At 50.3% G+C, this 18,681-nt stretch overlaps 1 protein-coding gene across 2 annotated transcripts; it reads right to left on the minus strand.

Annotated features, from left to right (window-relative positions):
• Window positions 1–1,330: 1,330 nt before the first annotated feature.
• LOC100054381 (adenosylhomocysteinase) lies at window positions 1,331–18,473 on the minus strand. 2 transcript variants are annotated; one of them, XM_001501175.7, is made up of 10 exons: window positions 18,340–18,473; window positions 12,775–12,965; window positions 11,561–11,636; window positions 9,838–9,987; window positions 8,614–8,726; window positions 7,941–8,148; window positions 7,762–7,849; window positions 7,547–7,664; window positions 6,200–6,394; window positions 1,331–2,237 (listed from the first exon to the last, which is right to left on the minus strand). In XM_001501175.7, the coding sequence occupies exons 1-10, from the start codon at window positions 18,365–18,367 to the stop codon at window positions 2,106–2,108; spliced, it is 1,299 nt and encodes a 432-aa protein (XP_001501225.4). In that variant the 5' UTR covers window positions 18,368–18,473; the 3' UTR covers window positions 1,331–2,105. The 2 variants fall into 2 exon arrangements, with proteins under 2 accessions (XP_001501225.4, XP_070103439.1); XM_070247338.1 differs by lacking the exon at window positions 18,340–18,473 and adding an exon at window positions 15,193–15,357.
• Between the last annotated feature and the right edge of the window lie 208 nt (window positions 18,474–18,681).

An 18,681-nucleotide genomic window follows, 5' to 3' on the forward strand; every position in this document is an offset into this window, starting at 1 on the left:
GTCTCACATGAGAGCATGGCCCCGGACGCAGACCAACCTGAGTTGCAGTCCAGGCATCACCACTTACTGTATGATCTTGGGTCAGGCCACTTGGCCTCTCTCAACCTCCCTGCTCACTAGTAACAAGGGCGTAATAATACTACCTCACAGCCAGGGGCTAAGAATACAAAAAGGAACAAGCCACAAGTGTGGACTGTTCAGTCAACTAGAGACATTTCAGGAGTCTATGCAGCTCAAGGATTAAAAGTAAGGTCTCATCCTGGTGTTCAAGGCCCCTCCTTCCTGTCCCCCAGGCCACCTTTCTAGCCCGCTATCTCATAGCTCGCCCTGTAATAGAGCCAAACCTCCTGCCTCCTAACTCACTCTTGCTTAATCTGTTCTGCTGCCTGGAATGCCCTGGCCTTCAATTCCTATTAAAAATCTTCAGTTCTTTCAAAATCCATTTCAAGCACCGCCTCTCCCTTGCTCCCTTTTTCCTACTGCTGCCAGGCACTGGACTCTGAGACTGCGCAGAGAAGGGGAAGTGGCAACAGATGGCAAAGCTGTTCATGTGCCTGCCTTGTCCCTCTAGCTTGAGATTCCCAGAAGGCTGGCGTTAGGCCTAAAACATCCCAGCATCCCCATCAGGCCTGCCATTCAGTCGATGACCCTTAGAAGAGTCTCTAGTTATCCTTCCCACGTGGGTTCTTGTTTTTCTTTCAACTCCAAGACCAGAACAGCAGTTCAGTAAATGACTATTCAGGCAAGTAGGAGGGAGCCCAACTTCCCACCCGCCTTCCCATGACTTGAATCATGATGAGGCCTCTTATAAACTGTGTGACTTTAAGAAACATACTTAACCTCTATGAGGCTCCATTCTCATCTATGAAATTAGGATAATATCACTAAGCTTGTTTTGAGAATAAAGAAAATCAACTGCAAAGCACCTAGCACCCAGTAGGTGTTCAATAAACAACAGTCCCCCTAGGAGCACTGGATCAATCCAAAGTGGAAATGGATAGAATAAGAAAATATGAATTGGAACAGAAAATATAAGATCAAGGAAATAAATACAAACAGTTTTACAATAAATATAAATAGGTTAAATTGAGCTATTAAATGACAGTCTCAGGTTGGTTTAAAAAACAGGCTGTTCACAAGTGACATACATGAAGAGATAAGAGTTCTCTCTTCACTTTACCCACCCTTCCAAGCCCAAGGGTTTGCCTGCAGCCTTTATCACCCCACACTGCAGACAATCCCTCATCTTCATCAGCACACAACTATTACCCCATGCTCATGCCATACATTGTTGGCAATGGATTATCTATACAATAAAAGCTCAAAATTCTTTTAGGTACAAAATATTTATTTACCCACCTTCCTACTCTTTTAACATTATAAAATTATAGAACAAATTAATCTCTTTTTGACCTAGAGTTGTGACAGGAACCACCATGTTACAATGTGGAGGCAGATTTATGCATGTATTTGTTTTTCTGGGCCCTCTCAGCCTCTGCCTGTCATTTTTCTTGTCTTTTCTTGACTATCCCTTAACAGTATATTCTAACCCCTGTAGAACAGGGACTGAAAGTACCAACCTCACTGTTCTGAGGTTTAAGAGAATGCCCAGCTCTAAGCCAAGCTCTTAGGAACATTCACACTCCAACAGTTCCTCCCTGTCCTTTGATATAGCTCCTTCTCATCTGTCACGGGCTGAAGAACCAGTGAACCTATAAACCAAGAATATGAGTATCAAGTCCACAGGCCAGGTAGGGACCTAGATGGTAAAGTGAATGGGTTTTGTGACCATCACTGCCAACTTCCAGCCTAAGCAACGACTGATGGAGTGAGCAGTTCCAAAACCCCCGAGCTCATGGTTCCCTGTGGGTATCTCCCATGTACCTCCACCACGACAAGGCTTGAGCAAGGGCTTCTCAATTCCCCCTGTCAAACTTAGAAGAGAATGAGGGATGCAGCAGAGGCCAAAAACTGAGTGACCAACCCATGAAGTTGATGGAGGACATTAACAAACCAAACTCAAAGTTGGTACCATTTGCTCTTGGGGAGGAGAGGTGGAATCTGGGCAAGGGCGGCAGCGGGAAGGCTAAGGACAGGCCTGATTCTCAGTAGCGGTAGTGATCTGGCTTGAAGGGGCCATCACGGGGCACGCCCAGGTACTGGGCCTGCTTCTCAGTCAGCTTGGTCAGCTTCACGTTCAGCTTGCCCAGGTGGGCTTCAGCCACGGCTTCATCCAGCTGGGGAGAAACAAAGGAAGACCTGGAATCAGTGCCATGCTTTGGGACCGCTTACCTGCATCCAGCTGCCAACAGAGGTAAGAACTATTCTGTTGTGGTATCTGCCATGTGTGTTATGCACATTACCTCATTCTATCCTCACAGCCAGCCTCAGTGGATGTATTGTTTTGGGCTGCCCAGTTCCCCTTCCTCCAGAGGGAACCATGCTACATCCTCCCATCCAAGAAGCCCTGGTACGACTATCAATTACATGTCCTTCCACGCCCTCCACCAACCCAAGCAGCTAACCAAAATGCTTCTCTGGAACTTATCCATGGACAGGATATATTTTCCATGACAGGTAGAGACAGGGGCTCTCCCATTCCACTGGGATTCCTAAACAGGGAGGGTGTCAGTCTCTCCCCACCAGTGGCAAATCTATTTCACAAATGAAGTGAATATAGAGAGGAAAAAAAGAGCCAAGAGACAGAAAAAGTCAGCTCTGACACTGAATCTCTGGATCCAGTGTCTGAAACGTAGCCTCCTCCATTACATAGCCAAGAGAGTTCCTGTTTAGATTAAACTGCTTGTGGATGTTTTAAAATACGTCCTTAAATTCTTTGTCTAGAAATTCATAATACTCCTCCCCTCAAGAGATGGAGCCTGATTCCTCACCCCTTGAGTTACTCACTTCTAACGAACAGAATGAAGCAGAGGCGATGGTGTATGACTTGGACACTAGGTCCTAAAGGGCGTGCAGCTTCTTCCTTTGCTCTCTCCCTGGATCACTCACTTTGGGGCAGGCCAGCTGCCATCTCTTGAGGACACTAAAGCGGCCCTATGCAGATACCCACGTGGCAAGGAGCTGAGACCTCCTGCCAACAGTGATGTGAAGTGGATCTTCCAGCTCCAGTGAAGCCTTCAGATGGCTGCAGCCCTGGCTGACATCTTGATCGCAAGCCCATGAAGGACCTTGAGTCAGACCCTCCAGCTAAGCTGCTCTCAAATTCCTGACCCACAAAAACTGAAAAGTTTATTGTTTTAAGCCACTGAGTTTGGGGGTTAAACTGTTATAAAGCAACACATTACTAATACACTAGTTTGAACAGAGTTTCTATCTACCACTTGCCACCAAAAGGAACCTGACTAATAAAATTGCCATCTCCTCTTACAAATGTGGAATTCGGGTTCAGAAAGGTAGAATGACTTGTCCAAAGTCACACAACTAGTTAATGACAGAACTAGGATTTGAACCCGGGTCCATCCGGCTCCAAAGTCCCAACACTTGTCTCAAGCATCCCTACTTATGGCCTCCAAAGCAGCTTTGAAGAGAGAGAACAGAAACCAAAGAGGACAGAGGCTGGGGTTAGACAAGGCCAATTTCCAAGTCTCACCAGTGCTGAAATGCATAAAAGGGCCCTGAAAAGAAGAGCATGTGGTTGCAGTTAGACAAGGGGCTCTCACTTTCTCAGGTTCTAGCTCTGGGCAGGGCCTCTTTCTACCCCTACGGTCCCAAGCCCCATCCCATGATGGCCTGACAGCCTTTGACGACACCCCAGCCCAGAGAGCTTTACATTCCCAAGTGGTTTCAGATCTACTGCCTCACTACAGCCTCACAACAACCCTAAGAAGGAGGGCAGGATTTATCCTTCTAGCTAGCGGATGAAGAAACTGGGGAGAGGCAAAGGCAGGAGCAGAGCCCAAGACCGCATCAGGTCTCGAGGCAGAAGGAAGGTCTCCAGTCCCAGAGGACACTGAATCCTCCTTCACTTGGCCTGGCCTAAGCCAGAACATCCTTCCTTCTCCCTGCACCCTGCACCCAGAAGGCAGTGTGTCACAATGGTTAACAACTTGGACAGACAGAGCTGGGTTCTACTCTGGCCTAATACTTGACAGCTGTGGGGGCAAGTCAATTCCGAACCTTAGTTTCCTTATTGGCAGGATGGATGGCTCACGGCTGTTACACTGAAAATCAGTGACCTCCAGAGTGCTTGGTGCAAGTAGGTACCTTAATAAATGGTGGCTGCTCTGTCGTTGTTTATCAAGGTACCTAATCCCTCGCCCACACGTTGCATGTGAGGCATGAAGCCTGTCCCCAGTCCATGTCTTAGCAGTGATGGAGGAAGGAAGTCGGGTTGGGTCAAGGTGTTGGGGTAGGAGGTGAGATGTTTTCCTTTTTACTTCCAATTCTGGCCTCATTTCAAAGCCCAGCTCAATTTCTCTCTATATTCACAGCCATATTTCCTCCAACTGGGATCAGATGAAGGTCAAATGAGACTTTTTTAAAACCCCACAACAAGCCTGGGGACCTGGCAGGCTGCACAGAATGGGATAGCCTTCAAGGCCCTTACGGGTAAAACATCTAGACTGGCAAGAGAGCACCTAAGGAAGACTACGGGGAAAGGAGCTGGCTGGCTCTGAGGACAGACACCCAGGCCTCTTCCTACTTCTTATGAGTTGGCAGAACCAAGTTTTCAAGGGGTGGGAGAGGTAGTATGTAGACTCCATCACAGCCTGTCCAGTAGCCAAAGGCTGAAGAGTAAGACCTACGCTTAATATTTAGCTGATAAGGAAACTGAGGCCCAGACAGGCTAAGCAGCAAAGCCAAGTTCACCCACAAACCTGGCAAAAAGAGCCAAGACTAAAACAGCCATTCTGACCCCTTGGGATGGGCATGTTGCATGGAGTTTCATGAGGAGCACTGGATTTGACATCAGAGGACTCCATTGTCATGGTGACCCTGACCACACACCCACAGCGTGTCAGGTGCCATGCTCCGTGTATTAGTGGCATCATCTCATTCCAAGGTCACAATCCTGAAGCCTGCAGGCTGCATTCGGCTTACAGACATGTCCAAGTGGACTCACCTGGTTATTTTTAAAAACTGCAACGAGTTGCCTATATTTCAAAATTGAATATTTCACACAAACATCTTGATATCTGGCTTTCCTTGAAATGTCAGTGTAACTGTTAATAACAGGCTCCTAATCAATCACTAATCTATATTAACCTAGCTGAGGCACTGCTGTAAAAAGTGTGTTTCCCTAAAGGGCTGCAATTGACGTGCCTCAGCAGTCTTCAAATCTGATATGGAACTTTGCTGACCTGGGTATGAGTTATTTTCCAGGAACCAAGACGAATGAGGAGGCCGCCCATGATGGAAACCCATTGTTAGAAGAGGAAATAACATCAGACCCTGCCAGCAACACAAGAGACAAAAAGTCTAGAGAGTGAATGCTAGAAATAACTAGACCCCCTCCTTATTCTGCTTTTCTCCCTATATAACTGCCTCAAGATTTTGTACTTACTCAAGGTAGCCTTTGGGACATGAGTCCGCCGTGTTTCAATTATGTTGACTAGTCAAATAAAAACCCCTTTCTCAACTGCCAACTTGTCTTGCAATTGACTAGCACCATGTTGCAGTGAGCAGAATGAGCCCTTGCTCGGTTATACCAGGAGCCCTGGTCCAATGGACCCAGATTTCAGGTTGATGACAGGCAGCCAGCCCCTTCAGCTGGGGCATGTTTTCTTCGGTCAGTTCCCACCCAGCCCACTTCACTCATTTACCTGCCCAATCCCATGTGGGATTTGTGACCCCTAATCTAAGGAAATCCTCACAATCCTTAAAGGAGGTACTATTCCTCGTTATACAGGTAACGAAACAGAGGCACAGAGAAGTTAAGTAACTTGCCCCAGTTATACAGCTTCTAAGTGGTAAGGCTGAGATTTAAACCTGGGTGTATTTCACTCCAAAGCCCATGCTCTTCTTACCACCCAGCCCTGCTACTCCTGGGGGCCATCCCCCACTTTGGGCCTCAGTTTCCTCTTCCGTTACATGGAGAGAATGATTTCTGCCCTGTGGAGAATCCTATGAGGATCTCTAAGAGGGTAGAGGCGAGCACTTTATGATCTCTGGCAAACCCTGTGTGGAGAGCCCAGGGTTGGACACGTGACCCTCGCCCTGCGGTGGAGGGGGAACCCACCTTCTTGGGCAGGAAGTGGACCCCAACAGGGTACTTGTCTGGGTGGGTCCACAGCTCAATCTGCGCCAGCACCTGGTTGGTGAAGGAGTTGCTCATCACAAAGCTGGGGTGGCCCATGGCACAGCCCAGGTTGACCAGCTGGCCCTCAGCCAGCAAGATGATGCGGCGCCCATTCTTCAGCCAGTAGCGGTCCACCTGCAAGTGGGCAGAGCAGTGCTGAGGGCTCGTGGGGCACTGCTCCCAGTGTCCACTCCTGCCTCATCCTACCCTCTGGTCCAGCAGGCTTCCCTGCCTCCAACAGTGCCCATGAAAGGGCCTGGCATACACAGTTCATAATAAGAGCCAATGTTTATTAAGCAACTCTAAATTGCAGACCTCACAAGTCTGCTGTGAGAATTTAAAAACCTGACGTGTAAAGCACTTGACACATGGCTTGGCACATACTAAGTACTTGGTAAGTATTAGTTAATGCTGTTATCATTATTATTATCATTATCTTTATCATTATTATTATTATTGCCATGAGCCATGGGCTAAGAGCATACACATAACTATACATATATGCATATATATATATACACACACACACATACAAATAAAAATATTTCTATAGGGGGCCAGCCCCAATGCCGAGGGGTTAAGTTCACATGCTCTGGTATGGCAGCCTGGGGTCGCCGGTTCAGATCCAGGATGCAGATGTACACATTGCTCACCAAGCCATGCTGTGGTGGCATCCCACATAGAAGAACTAGAATGACTTACAACTAGGATATACAACTATGGACTGGGGCATCGGGGATAAAAAAAAAAAGATTGGTAACAGATGTTAGCTCAGGGCCAACCTTCCACACCAAAAGCATACCTTTAAAACATATGTATATATTCATATACATACACACACACAGATAACTATCCCATTTAATCCTAATAACAACCCTATGACTTAAGTGCTACTATTATCCCCATTTCACAGATAAAGAAACTGAAGTCTCAAGGGTTAGGTCATTTGTCTAGAGCCATACACTATGAAGTGGCTGCAATCTGAGCGTGGACAGTCTGAGGACACAGCCCAAGTTCTCAGTTACCACACTTAGTGAAAGCTGAGTGCAGTGGTCCTCAACCACAGCTGCACATCAAATCATCTTCAGAGCTTTAAAGAAATGGAGGTGGCTTGGCCTGGCTCCGAGATTCCTATTTAAGTGGCCCTGAACCAGGCCCTCCTCCTCCCCAGCCCACTGTCCGTGTTGCCAGACCCTCCGCATCCGCCCTCCTTCGTGGCCAGCCCACGAGCATGCCCGCCTCAGCCCTCCATCTGCCCACCCTGCTGGCAGGGCTGGGGCTTCTCACCTGGGGCTTGATGTTCACCTTCTCCACCGCATTCTCATTCAGCCACTTGACATCAATCTCCACGTCAAATTGTCCGATGTTGCACACAATGGCATCATCCTTCATCTGCTCAAAGTGTCTGTGGCGAGCCCAAGCCCATGGAAGACTGTCAGGGACAAGAGCTGCCCCAAGCCCGCCCCTCCCTCGTTCCCCAGGACCCTCCACCTGGTACCTACCGGCCAAGGATGATGTCAACACAGCCCGTGGTGGTGACAAAGATGTTGCCCTCCCGACAGGCCTCATCCATAGTGGTCACCTCATAGCCTGTATAGAGACAGTGACCGTGGGTCATGCAGGGTGGTCTGGCCCCTCCTCTGGACCCAGTGGCTGACAGCCAACCCTCGCCCTATCATACCCTCCATGGCAGCCTGCAGTGCGTTGATGGGGTCGATCTCTGTGATGACGACGCGGGCCCCAAAACCCCTCAGGGCCTGGGCACAGCCCTTGCCCACGTCGCCATAGCCCGCTACCACCGCCACCTTGCCCGCAATCATCACGTCTGTGGCCCGCTTGATGCCATCTATGAGGGACTCTCGGCAGCCATACAGGTTGTCAAACTTGCTCTGAAAGGAGAGGGGGCAAGGGGGCGATGGGGGCAGGCAAGGCCCTGGGGCCTCAGACCCACTCTCAGCATCTCAGCCTGGTGAGCCTCGGGCTGATCACCTCCTGTGACTTCTCCCCAACAGCTAACACCCATATGCCCCTCGCCCTCATCGGCCCCAGGACCTCCTTGCCAGCCATTCTCTGCTGGTCCAGAAGGCTTCCTGAGGATCAGTTACTAGGAGAGATTGCACAGTCAAAGAATCTGCTTCACTTTAAAGCAGTGGATGCCCAGCTCTGAGGCTCACTGTGTAGCTCTTTCCCTCTTTAGGGCACTCATTACTCTCAGTCTACAACCCCCCCACCCCCCGCCACATAAGGGCTTCAAGTCTCTAGTCTGCAGCCTTCCCAGCAGCCACTCTTCAAGAGTCTACTCCTGAGCAGCACTGGGAGCCAACAGCTGGAGCTGCCACTGTCCCATGGCTTACCTTGGTGACAGAGTCGTTGACATTAATGGCAGGCACCTTCAGGATCCCACTAGCCATCATCTTGTAGAGGTTGTGGATCCCCGTCGTAGTCTCCTCGGAGATGCCTCGGATGCCTTAACAAGGGCAGACGGGATGAGCTTCAGGCCCGGAAGGGGCTGCCCAAAGGACTGGGAATCTCTGGGATGAGGCCCTGAGAGCCTACACCTGAACTCACCCAAACTCCTCAACTTTGCCTCCTAAAAAGCCACTCCTCTATCTGGGTTCTCATCTCTGTGACTCTGTGACTGATACCACAGTCCACCCAGTCAGCCAGGTCAGGGTGAGTAAAGAGTGGCACCAGCACCAGTCCTAGCAATTCTACCTCCCAACCATTCCGGAACTCCCCATTCCCATTGCCACTGCCCTAGTCCCTGCCACCATCATCTCTTGCCTGATCTCTCAGCCACAACCCATCCTCCACACAGCAGATATTTTTTTTTTAAGATTTTATTTTTCCTTTTTCTCCCAAAGCCCCCTGGTACATAGTTGTGTATTTTTAGTTGTGGGTCCTTCTAGTTGTGGCATGTGGGATGCCGCCTCAGCATGGCTTTATGAGCAGTGTCATCTCCATGCCCAGGATTTGAACTGGCGAAACCCTGGGCCGCCGAAGCAGAGCACACGAACTTAACCACTCGGCCACAGGGCTGCCCCCAGCAGACATTTTTAACATGGATATTTCAGAGAAGTCTTTTCAAAACCCTCCAACTACTCCCTCTGCTCTCAGGATTAAGCCAAATTCTTTTCTCTTGGCCTGTTAAGTCCTCACACATCTGGTCTTCATGAATGCTCCAGCCAAACCCTGGCTTCCTTTCTCTTTCCTGAATAATCAGTCATCCCTTCCTGCTTCATGGCCTTGGCACTCACTGCCTCCCTCCCCTCAACTTTCCTCTCTGACCTGCTTTTAGAAAGCTGACTCCTTTCCCAGCTGTTTCCAGCCCTGGCCCTGTGTTTGCCCATGGGCCATAGTCACATCAGCCAGGCCTCCCCCAGCCACGCTACCCCCACACCATCAGAAGTCAGGATCCCAGGCCCCAACATGTCTACGGAAGCCTGCTGTCCTCACATCTTCCATAGAATCTGCTGCCCGAGGCACTGGAGGTCCTGCCAGACCTGCTGCTTTTACATGGGCAAGCAGGCCCCGTCTAAACCACCAGCACCCAGAGCCCAGCCACCTGCCCTGCTCACCTGACAGGAGCTGCGGGTACTTGGTATGGATGAGGTTGGTGAGGTCACTGCCGTCGTCCAGAATCATGTTGAGGGGCCCGTCCTTGAAGTACAGCGTCTGCTCAATGCACCACACGTACTCCTCATCTGTCTCTCCCTTCCAGGCATACACTGGGGGGTGAGTGGCACATCAGCACCTGCCCTCCCCACTGGCACCCGCTCCAGGGAACCACCTGGGCAGAGCCAATACCATCTGCTTCCTATTTCCCATCCCCAGCCACCTCCGGCCCCTCTGAGGACTCTGCGGTGGTAAGAACACAGCCTGGAGCCAGACAGATCTGAGTTCCAATCCTGGTTCTGGACTCGCCAGCTGTATGACTTTGGGCAAAGCACTTCACTTCTCTGAGCCTCCCTTTCCTCATCTGTAAATGGGGCTCACAGTAGTATGGATTAAGTCAGACAGAGGCCAAGTCCGGTCCCCCAGATATAGGTATGTGGATATAATTATTTCCTTTCCCAATCTCTTCTGCCTGGGCCCCAAGAACTGGGGCATCAACCTACAGTGACCACCCACAACGTCTGCTGCTGGGAGGGGGATGCTGGAGGGGCAGGGTGCCACTCAGGTGGACCTACAAGGCAAGATCCAAGGTTCACTCTTTACTGAAAATACTCGAGGGTCCAGCAGTCTCTGTGGCGGCTGGCCTCAGGCAAAGCCTGCCCAAAAATTTACTAATAGCAGCTACTATATATGGGGCACTTTCTCTGCCAGACATTACTCTCACTGCTTCATGCCCCACCTCATTTTTCTTCACAGAAACCCTACGAGGCAGGCATTACATCATCATCATCATCATCATTTACAGATGCCCAGAGGGGCTAAGAGGTCCCCAGCTCACTCAGTATGGCATTTCAGAGCAGGCATCAGAACCCAGGGCTCCTGACCACCAGCCCAGGTTCTTCCCATCATCCAGTATGAGGAGACACAGATGTAGGGATCCCATGAACCTCCTGCGAGCAAAGGACACGGATCAAGCAGGGCCAGCTGCCCCTCACCCTAACTGGGGCAGTAAATGGTCTTGATAAAACGGCCTTTCCCAGAAAAGGGCCATGAGAAACAATCGAGGCTGAAGAGCAGGAGACATGCCTATCCAGCCCTGGTCAGTCTCTGAAGGCGTCCTCCTGACCCTTACGCCTTCACCTGAGGTTGGCTAGAAGACCTCCTGAGTGTCCAATTTAATCACCATAAGAGATAAGCACTCCCCGCCCCAGGCCCAGGCCAACACGTACCCATTTCTCTAGCAGCTTATGAAAGTCCCTCTTTAGTCCTGGTCCCTCCCCAGTCCCATAGACCATCAGACTCTCAGCTATAGAACACTGGGGCTCATTTTCTGCCCAGTGTCCCTCCTCAATTCTTTTGGAAACAGATCGACATCCTTTCTTTAAGGAAGGAACTTAAGTTCCTTTCTTTAAGGAACTTCCCCTCTATGCTCTCTACTCCCCCAAGCATAAGATCCCACTCTTCCTGGTCACAACTTGAACTGGGCCAATAAACACCTCCCATAGGATTTTAGATGACCAGTAGGCCAAAAAGCTCTTTCCTATGGGTCACTAGGCTAGGATTCTGGGGCCATGACTCTTCTCCTCTGTAATAGGGAAGCCGGTCACTGTGAGTCAGTGAAGCAAACAAGGAGAAGCAGAGCCCCTTCATGCATTCCCACATCGTCAAGCAGCAAGCAGGACTCACCTGGAATGCCGATCTTGGCAATGGCGGCCGCTGCATGGTCCTGGGTAGAGAAGATGTTGCAGCTGGACCACTGCACCTGGAAAAGCCAGCAAGACAAAACTGTGGTCGCAGATGGCTCAGAAGCACCAGGGTCACTGGACAGGGATGAGGAAAAGCCCTGGAGTCCGGGGTGAAAGGCTTGGGATCTAGGCCCAGCCAGCTCGCAACCATAGGCTGGGGACCCGGGTAAGTGGATGGGAGCCAGAGCAGTGACAAGACTTGACTGACATTTTAAAACATCTTTCTGGTGCTGTGCGGAGGGGAAAGGGCTCCACAGGGAAGCAAGGAGACAAGTGAAGAAGCTGTTGTAAGAGTTCAGACAAGAAATGCAACAGTAGCGGTGGAGGTGATGACCGGTGTATTTTGAAGGCTGAGCCCACAGGATTTGCTGCAGGATTAGTTGCTGGAGTTTGAGAGACAGTCAGGGATGACTCCAGGCTCTTGAACTGAAACAACCTGGAAGGTTAGAGTTTCCACTTGCTTACACGGGGAAGCCTGCAGGAAGGGGAGGCGGGTAAGAAATCATGAGTTGGTTTGGACGTGTTGAGGTTGACATGTCCATTAGACCTCCAAGTGGAGATGACAATCAGCTGTTGGATATACAAGTCTGGAGTTCTGGGGAGAAGTCCAGGCTGGTACATATTTTGGAGTCATCATCATATAGACAGTGTTTAAAGCCATAAAATCAGAGCACCCAGAGTGTGAATGTTGAAAAGAAAGAAGAGGTCCAAGGACTAAGCCCTGGTGAACTCAGTTAGATTTGGCTGCTCTGCCCAGCCCACTCTTTAGGAAACCATCTTGCTTGGAGACTCCTGGAGAGATAGGAAGAGCTGTCAATCACTGGTACACATAACGCAGGCTGAACCAACCAGAGCACACCATCCTTCCGGCAGCCATGATTGGCCCAGGGCAAGCACATGGCACCGGGAGGGCCAATGAGAGTCACCCCTTAATTGACACAGTGGGACACTGGGGTTGAGTTTTCCTAGCAGGGCTCCTCAGTCAGGAGGCTGTGAATTAAGGGCAGTCAGATGCTATCTTCCCAGTCAGGGAGAAAATGTGCAGAATAGTCACCACCAGGGGTGGCACTAACTGTGACAAGGCTGGACGCCCTGCTGGGCCTCAAGAGGTACCACCTGGACTTCCCCGCCCCCCACAACACCTTCCAGCCTCACCTCAGCACCCAGGGCGACAAGGGTCTCAATAAGGACGGCTGTCTGCACAGTCATGTGCAGGCAGCCTGCGATGCGGGCGCCCTTCAGTGGCTTGGAGGCCGAGTACATCTCCCGCATGCGCATCAGGCCTGGCATCTCGTTCTCTGCGATGTCGATAGCCTTGCGTCCCCAGGAGGCCAGGCTGATGTCAGCTGCAGGGACAGGATGGATGGGAGTTCATGAGCAGTCTCATCCAATAACATGGAGCACCGCGACTCGTCGCTCATCCTAGACTCGAAATACTAGGCTGAGCAATGTGGTCACTGCAGTCTCTGACTCTTTCAACCAGGACTTACGGAGCTGGGGCAGTCGAAAAAGAAAGACATGGTCCCTGCCTAACCGCAGCTTACAGCCTTGTGGGAGAACACATTTCATCAAAGAATCACACAGTAACCGAAAATTACAACACAAGGAAGGTGCCCTCTTGAAAAACAGCTATCGCCCTACCTATACCTCCCAAAACCCTTTCTGCTGCCACCTAACAACCTCCTCACTCCCTAAAGATTTTAGCTCCTGGCTCTCCAAGTTCCAAGTCATCACTCTTGGTGACTCCAACACTCACAAATGATATTATCAAACACCTTGGATGCAACACAATTCCTTGATCCTCTTGAAGATATGAAAACCCTTCTTCCCCACTCCTGATGTTTCTTTCCACACGGAGGGAACTCATTTATGCAGGAACACTCTTAACCTCTGTCTGCCCCAGGGGAGGTAGAGTGCCACCTCTGATTAGCAAACTTGAGGGGAATAAACTGGTCATGCTCAGTTCAGCTCACTTTTGCAAGCAAGCAGCAGCCAGCCTGCCTCCAGGAAGCACGTTCTTCCTCACAGAGACCTACTCAGGCCCACCTTACCTGTAACTAGTGGGTACTGCTGAATTTGGGGTTCAGTTAGCAGGATCATTGGATTTGGAAACTAACACACACTCTGGCATCGATGTTATTAGTAATGAAAGTTAAATTTTGGCTTCTATCTGCCACCCCAAATGTCTCAAATTTGTCCAAATTCTCAGGCAGGAAAGGATACTATTATGAGCGCTCACTATCTCAATAGTTTTCTTGCTGATAATCTCACCCTCCCTTCCCTGCCACACTAGCCATTCCTAAGGTCAGTGTTTGCAAGCTTCCCTGTGAAGACTCATCTGGCAAGCTTGTAGATCTCCCCTGGAAAATCAGATTCAGTATGTGTAGGACGGAGCCTGGCAGTCCTGGTGATTTTTATCTTTAGGGAAGCTCAGATCCTGCCAACCACCCAGGGGGGTGAAGGGTGTGAGGAAAAGGATTGCAGAGAATTTAATACAGTAATAACCAATAAAACCGATTAAGTCGGTCTGCTTCCTACGGCACATCTAAACAATTTCAGAGATGACATACTCCTCCCCGGATGAGAGGGACTACTCTCACTCTGCCTCAACACACACCCTCTCCCCCTATCATCCCCCAACCCCACCCCCGCCCACCTCGGCAGGCCATCTCCTATGATACTCTCCCTTGGAAATCTCCATTTCAAGCAACGGTGTCTCATCTTCCCAACCCTCTGCCTCTAGAGCCCCAACTCCAAGAAGCCTGCAGAACCTCTAATCTGTTAAGCCTACTGATTAACACTGTCCCCCACCACACCCCTGCATGTTCTCACCTTCTTCCTCCACAGTTTAAGATTACAGTGTCCCTTCTACCTCTTGTCCTCTGAAAACTCCTTGGCAAAACTTCCACTCCAGTTAAAGCCAACCCTCCAGTGCACCCAAGCCACTGTGCCCAGCAGGAGGAAAATCACAACCACATCAAGAGGTCTCATTTGTTAAGATCACAAATCTCAAGGGACACTCCAGCAATCTCATTACATTTTCTTAGTAAATTTACTTTCCTTTTCTACTCTCTCCAAACCTCTCATACTGTTCCTCATCAATGATGACCTCACTTCACAATTCATTGAGAAGAATTCAGAACTGTGCCACTTTTCCTCCATGGAATCCCCCAGTTCTCTTCATCTGTAGCTACAGTCTGGGCATTCTTTTGTTACAATAGACGAGCTGTCCCTGCTCCATGAGGCCTGATCCCGTATCCTTTCACCTCCTTGCAGACTTCACTACTCCACTGAAACTGTTCTTCTCAAGTCTCTGAAGAGCCACCTGATCCCCACATCTAAGGGTCAATCACCTATGTTCATGTTGCTCCCTGAGGTGCTGATTCCACTAATTACTCCCTCCTTCTGAGACCTTTTCTTTTCTTGGCTCCTATGCCTGGCCTTCTATGTTTTCCTCCTCCTGACTGTCTCCTCCTCCTCTAACTGACTCATGTTTGGAAGCCCTCGGGGCTCCATCATCTCCCTCTTTAACTCTTACCAGATGAACTCATCCCACCTTACGGCTTTAAATACCTTCTCCACAGGAATGACTCCCATATATTTATCTTCAGCCCAAACTTCTCCCCTGAACTTGAGACTCTTGTAATCCAACTGCCTATTCAGTACCTCCACTTGGATGCCCAATTGGATCTATTATGTGATAAATTTGAGTCCTTGTGACTCCTTGCGCCACCCCACAAAACTTGTTACTCCACCAACTTCCTATTTTAGGAAATGAAACCACCATTGCATCAGCCGCTCTAGCCAAAAGCTTACAAGATTTCCTGATTCCTCTGCTTCCCTTTCACCCCCTTTCAACCCATCAGCACATTGTTGGGTCAATGTCCCAAATGTATAAGCAATCCAACCACATCTCACCACTGTCATCTAAACCACATCTCAGTTGGACTGCTGAAGCTGCCTCTTCACTGGGGTTCCTGCTCCCACACACACTGCTCTCCCCACAAAAGCCAGAGGAAGGAAGGTTTTAAAATTTAATTTATATCATCTCCATTCTTCTACTAAAGTAAAAACCATACAAACCTCCAATGGCTTCCCCTTGTCACAAATAAAGTCCTAACTCCTGACACAGCTTTAGAGCCCTACACCCATGGCTGCCACCCTCCTCCCCCATCGCTCCATCCTCTTCTCCACCTCACTAGCTCAGCCACATGACCTCTTTTGTCTTCAGACCAGCTAAACTCATTATCACCTCAGGGTTTTAACCCAAATAGTTCTCTTAGCTGGAAGGCTCTTCCCCAAGCCCCTGAGACTGTATGTGGCACACAATGGATGCCCACTAAAAACATGGAGCCAGGAAGGAACTTGGTATATTGCTGCTGTAGGAACAGAGTGCACCAGGGTGACTCTAGCAGAGGGAGTAAAATGGGGAGTCAGGATTTTACTCCTAATGACGTGGGAAGCCTACAGAGTGTTAAGGGGAATATTATGACCAGATTTGTCTTTTGAAAGCCCCTTTGGCTGCTGCAGGGATCTGTGGAGCAAAACACCCAGAGATCTGTGAGGAGGGGGACCAGAAGTGGGGTGGTGGCTGCGGAGACACAGAAGTGGAGAGATCTCCTCACTTACAAAACGGAGACAATAATACTACATTATCTCTACATGCATGTCTGTCCCACCCTCGTCCTCGAGTCACCTTTGTATCTCCAGTGCCCAGCAGGGCCTGACACAGAGAAAGGGTCAACAAATGTTTACTGACCATATCTGTTGTTAGGACTGAATGAGAGAAGGTGCATGAAAGGCGCTGACATGGGACAGGGGTGGCAAAAAGCTGAAATAAATCTGAACCTAGTCCAACTCCCAGAATTCACCAATGAGGAAAGGCCACAGAGGGGTTTGCCCCAGGTTCCGTAGGCAGTCGATGGTGGCCAGACAGAGCTAGAGCCAGAAGCCCTTCTCAAGGCTCCTGGGAGGGCCCAGCAGTAGTGGACAATGGGGTCTGTCCTGTCCTGCTAAGCACCACCCCCTCCACTACCACCTGGCCTTCTAGCTAAACATAACTCCTTCACTGCCCTCAGGACAGCAGTGCCACCCTCAAGAGTCTTCCGTGGATTCCTCAACTCCAAGAGCATAGGAGGGTCTGGGGCTCCAAACTGGGGCTTTTGGTGCCCAGGGAAACCGAGGACCTGCAGGGGTTGCAGGAACACCTGCCCCAGGACAAGCCAAGAGGAATACAAACACCCTGATCCTCAGTTTCTTCATGTGTAAAGTGGGAATAATCATCCCTAACCTTGCGATGAGTCCTGAGGGTTAAAGGAGATGCCATACGGGCAAGGTCTGGCACAGTATGCCCTCCCGGATGGGGGCTTCGTTCCTCCAACCCTACCCCACCAGTCTCCCCAGCTTCCTACTGCAGCCTGATTTCCTCCCACACAACTCGGTACCCTCAACTCTGACATTCTGACCTCTCCACAGTACAACAAGGCCCCTTTCCAGCTCTGCCACTGATGCGACCTCAGCTTAACCTTTCTGGGCTTCAGATTCATCATCCAAACAACAGGGACAACAGTATACTCCAGACACTGCTTGATAAGCTACTATTTTGATTATTAGAGAATTTTTGCAAGTCATTTCCTATCAGGCCTCAGTTTCTTTCTTGGTATACTAGGATAATGTCCATCTCTAAAGATCATTCTCTAAACACATGCAAATCACCAGACACACAGCAAGTGCTCCATAAATGCTGATGCCTTCCTCCAGGTTCAGTGGTGTCTTGAAGTTACTCAAAGACTGCTAGCCAGCATGAACTGTTTTTTGCTCAAAGTTCATTAGGGTTGTTCCCAGTGTGTTCACTTGTATACACTGGTGAAAAGGCGTGCTCAGAGGCCTACACGGCCAGGGTTCACATCCTGCTCCAACACCTGTAAGATCATGGCTAAGTTACCTTTATTGCTGTGTCTCAGTATACTCAAAGCAAAATAAGAAATAGTCCCTACCCTAAAGAGCTGTGAGAATAAAATGAATTAATCTATAACAAAGGTAGAAAGTGGTGCCCACCCCCAGTAATATTCAGTAAGCCTTTAACTTATGTCAGTCTTCGATCCCAAGACAGCAGAATTTTTCTAACCACTCCAAATTTTCCAGAGTATCTCTGTACGACTGTCCCTGTTGGTCAGGCAGGTGACCCCAGAGGTTGACCAACAAGTCCAAAGTCCCCAGAAAGCTGGACCACTGGCGGCCCGGTCTCAGGCTCGCTCTCCAGGCCTCTCTTCACACCCTTCAGAGCTCCAGTGCCCTGGCCTCCCATGAAAGAGGTTCAGAGAGAGGGGGGCACTTGTTCGGGACCACCTAGCCGCACAGGGGGCTGGTCCACACCCGGGAGGCAGGATCCGAGCCTCCTAGTGCAGGTGGGGGCAGGTACCAGCGCTCCCAAGCCGCGGCCAGGTGCACGAACCCCACCCGGCTCTGCTGGCTCGGGAACACGCCCCCAGTTCTCTGCACCGCAGCCCGTGCCGCGGCAGCCTGCCTCGCGGGGCACGCCGGGACTTGTAGTCCGCGCCTGCCTCCGACGACCCGCTAAGCGCGATACGAGAACTCCAACCCCCAAGCGGTCTCAGGCAGCCAGGATCGTTTCACGCCGGCGATTCAAGGGAGTCCTGAGTGCCCCGGATTGGCTCGGCGGGCGCGGAGGAGCGCCCGGCTGCACGTCCTGGAACTCACCGACTTTGTAGGGCAGTTTGTCCGACATGCTGGCGGCACTTCTGCAGGCAGTGATGGACACAAGACAAAGTCGCCCAGGCCTAGGACTGAGGGCGCGTCCCGAGCGGGCGGCACCGGCGCCTTTAAATACCTTCCTCTAGTTTGCATATTCATAAGTTCCGCGGCAGATAAGCGGTCCGGGGCGGGACCCAACGCAAGGGGGCGGGGCCGGAACGGACGTCGATCCCAGCTGAGACGAAACCAGATGCTATCTGGGGCTTTCCTTCGTCTCTCCGCCCGGGGTCGCGAAGGGAGCTTGGCCAGAGGCCTGAGAGCGAATCCGAGATCATTCTTTCTTTTACT

The sequence above is a fragment of the Equus caballus genome, chromosome 22 (genome assembly GCF_041296265.1).
Source record: "Equus caballus isolate H_3958 breed thoroughbred chromosome 22, TB-T2T, whole genome shotgun sequence".
Taxonomy (NCBI): Eukaryota; Metazoa; Chordata; class Mammalia; order Perissodactyla; family Equidae; genus Equus; species Equus caballus.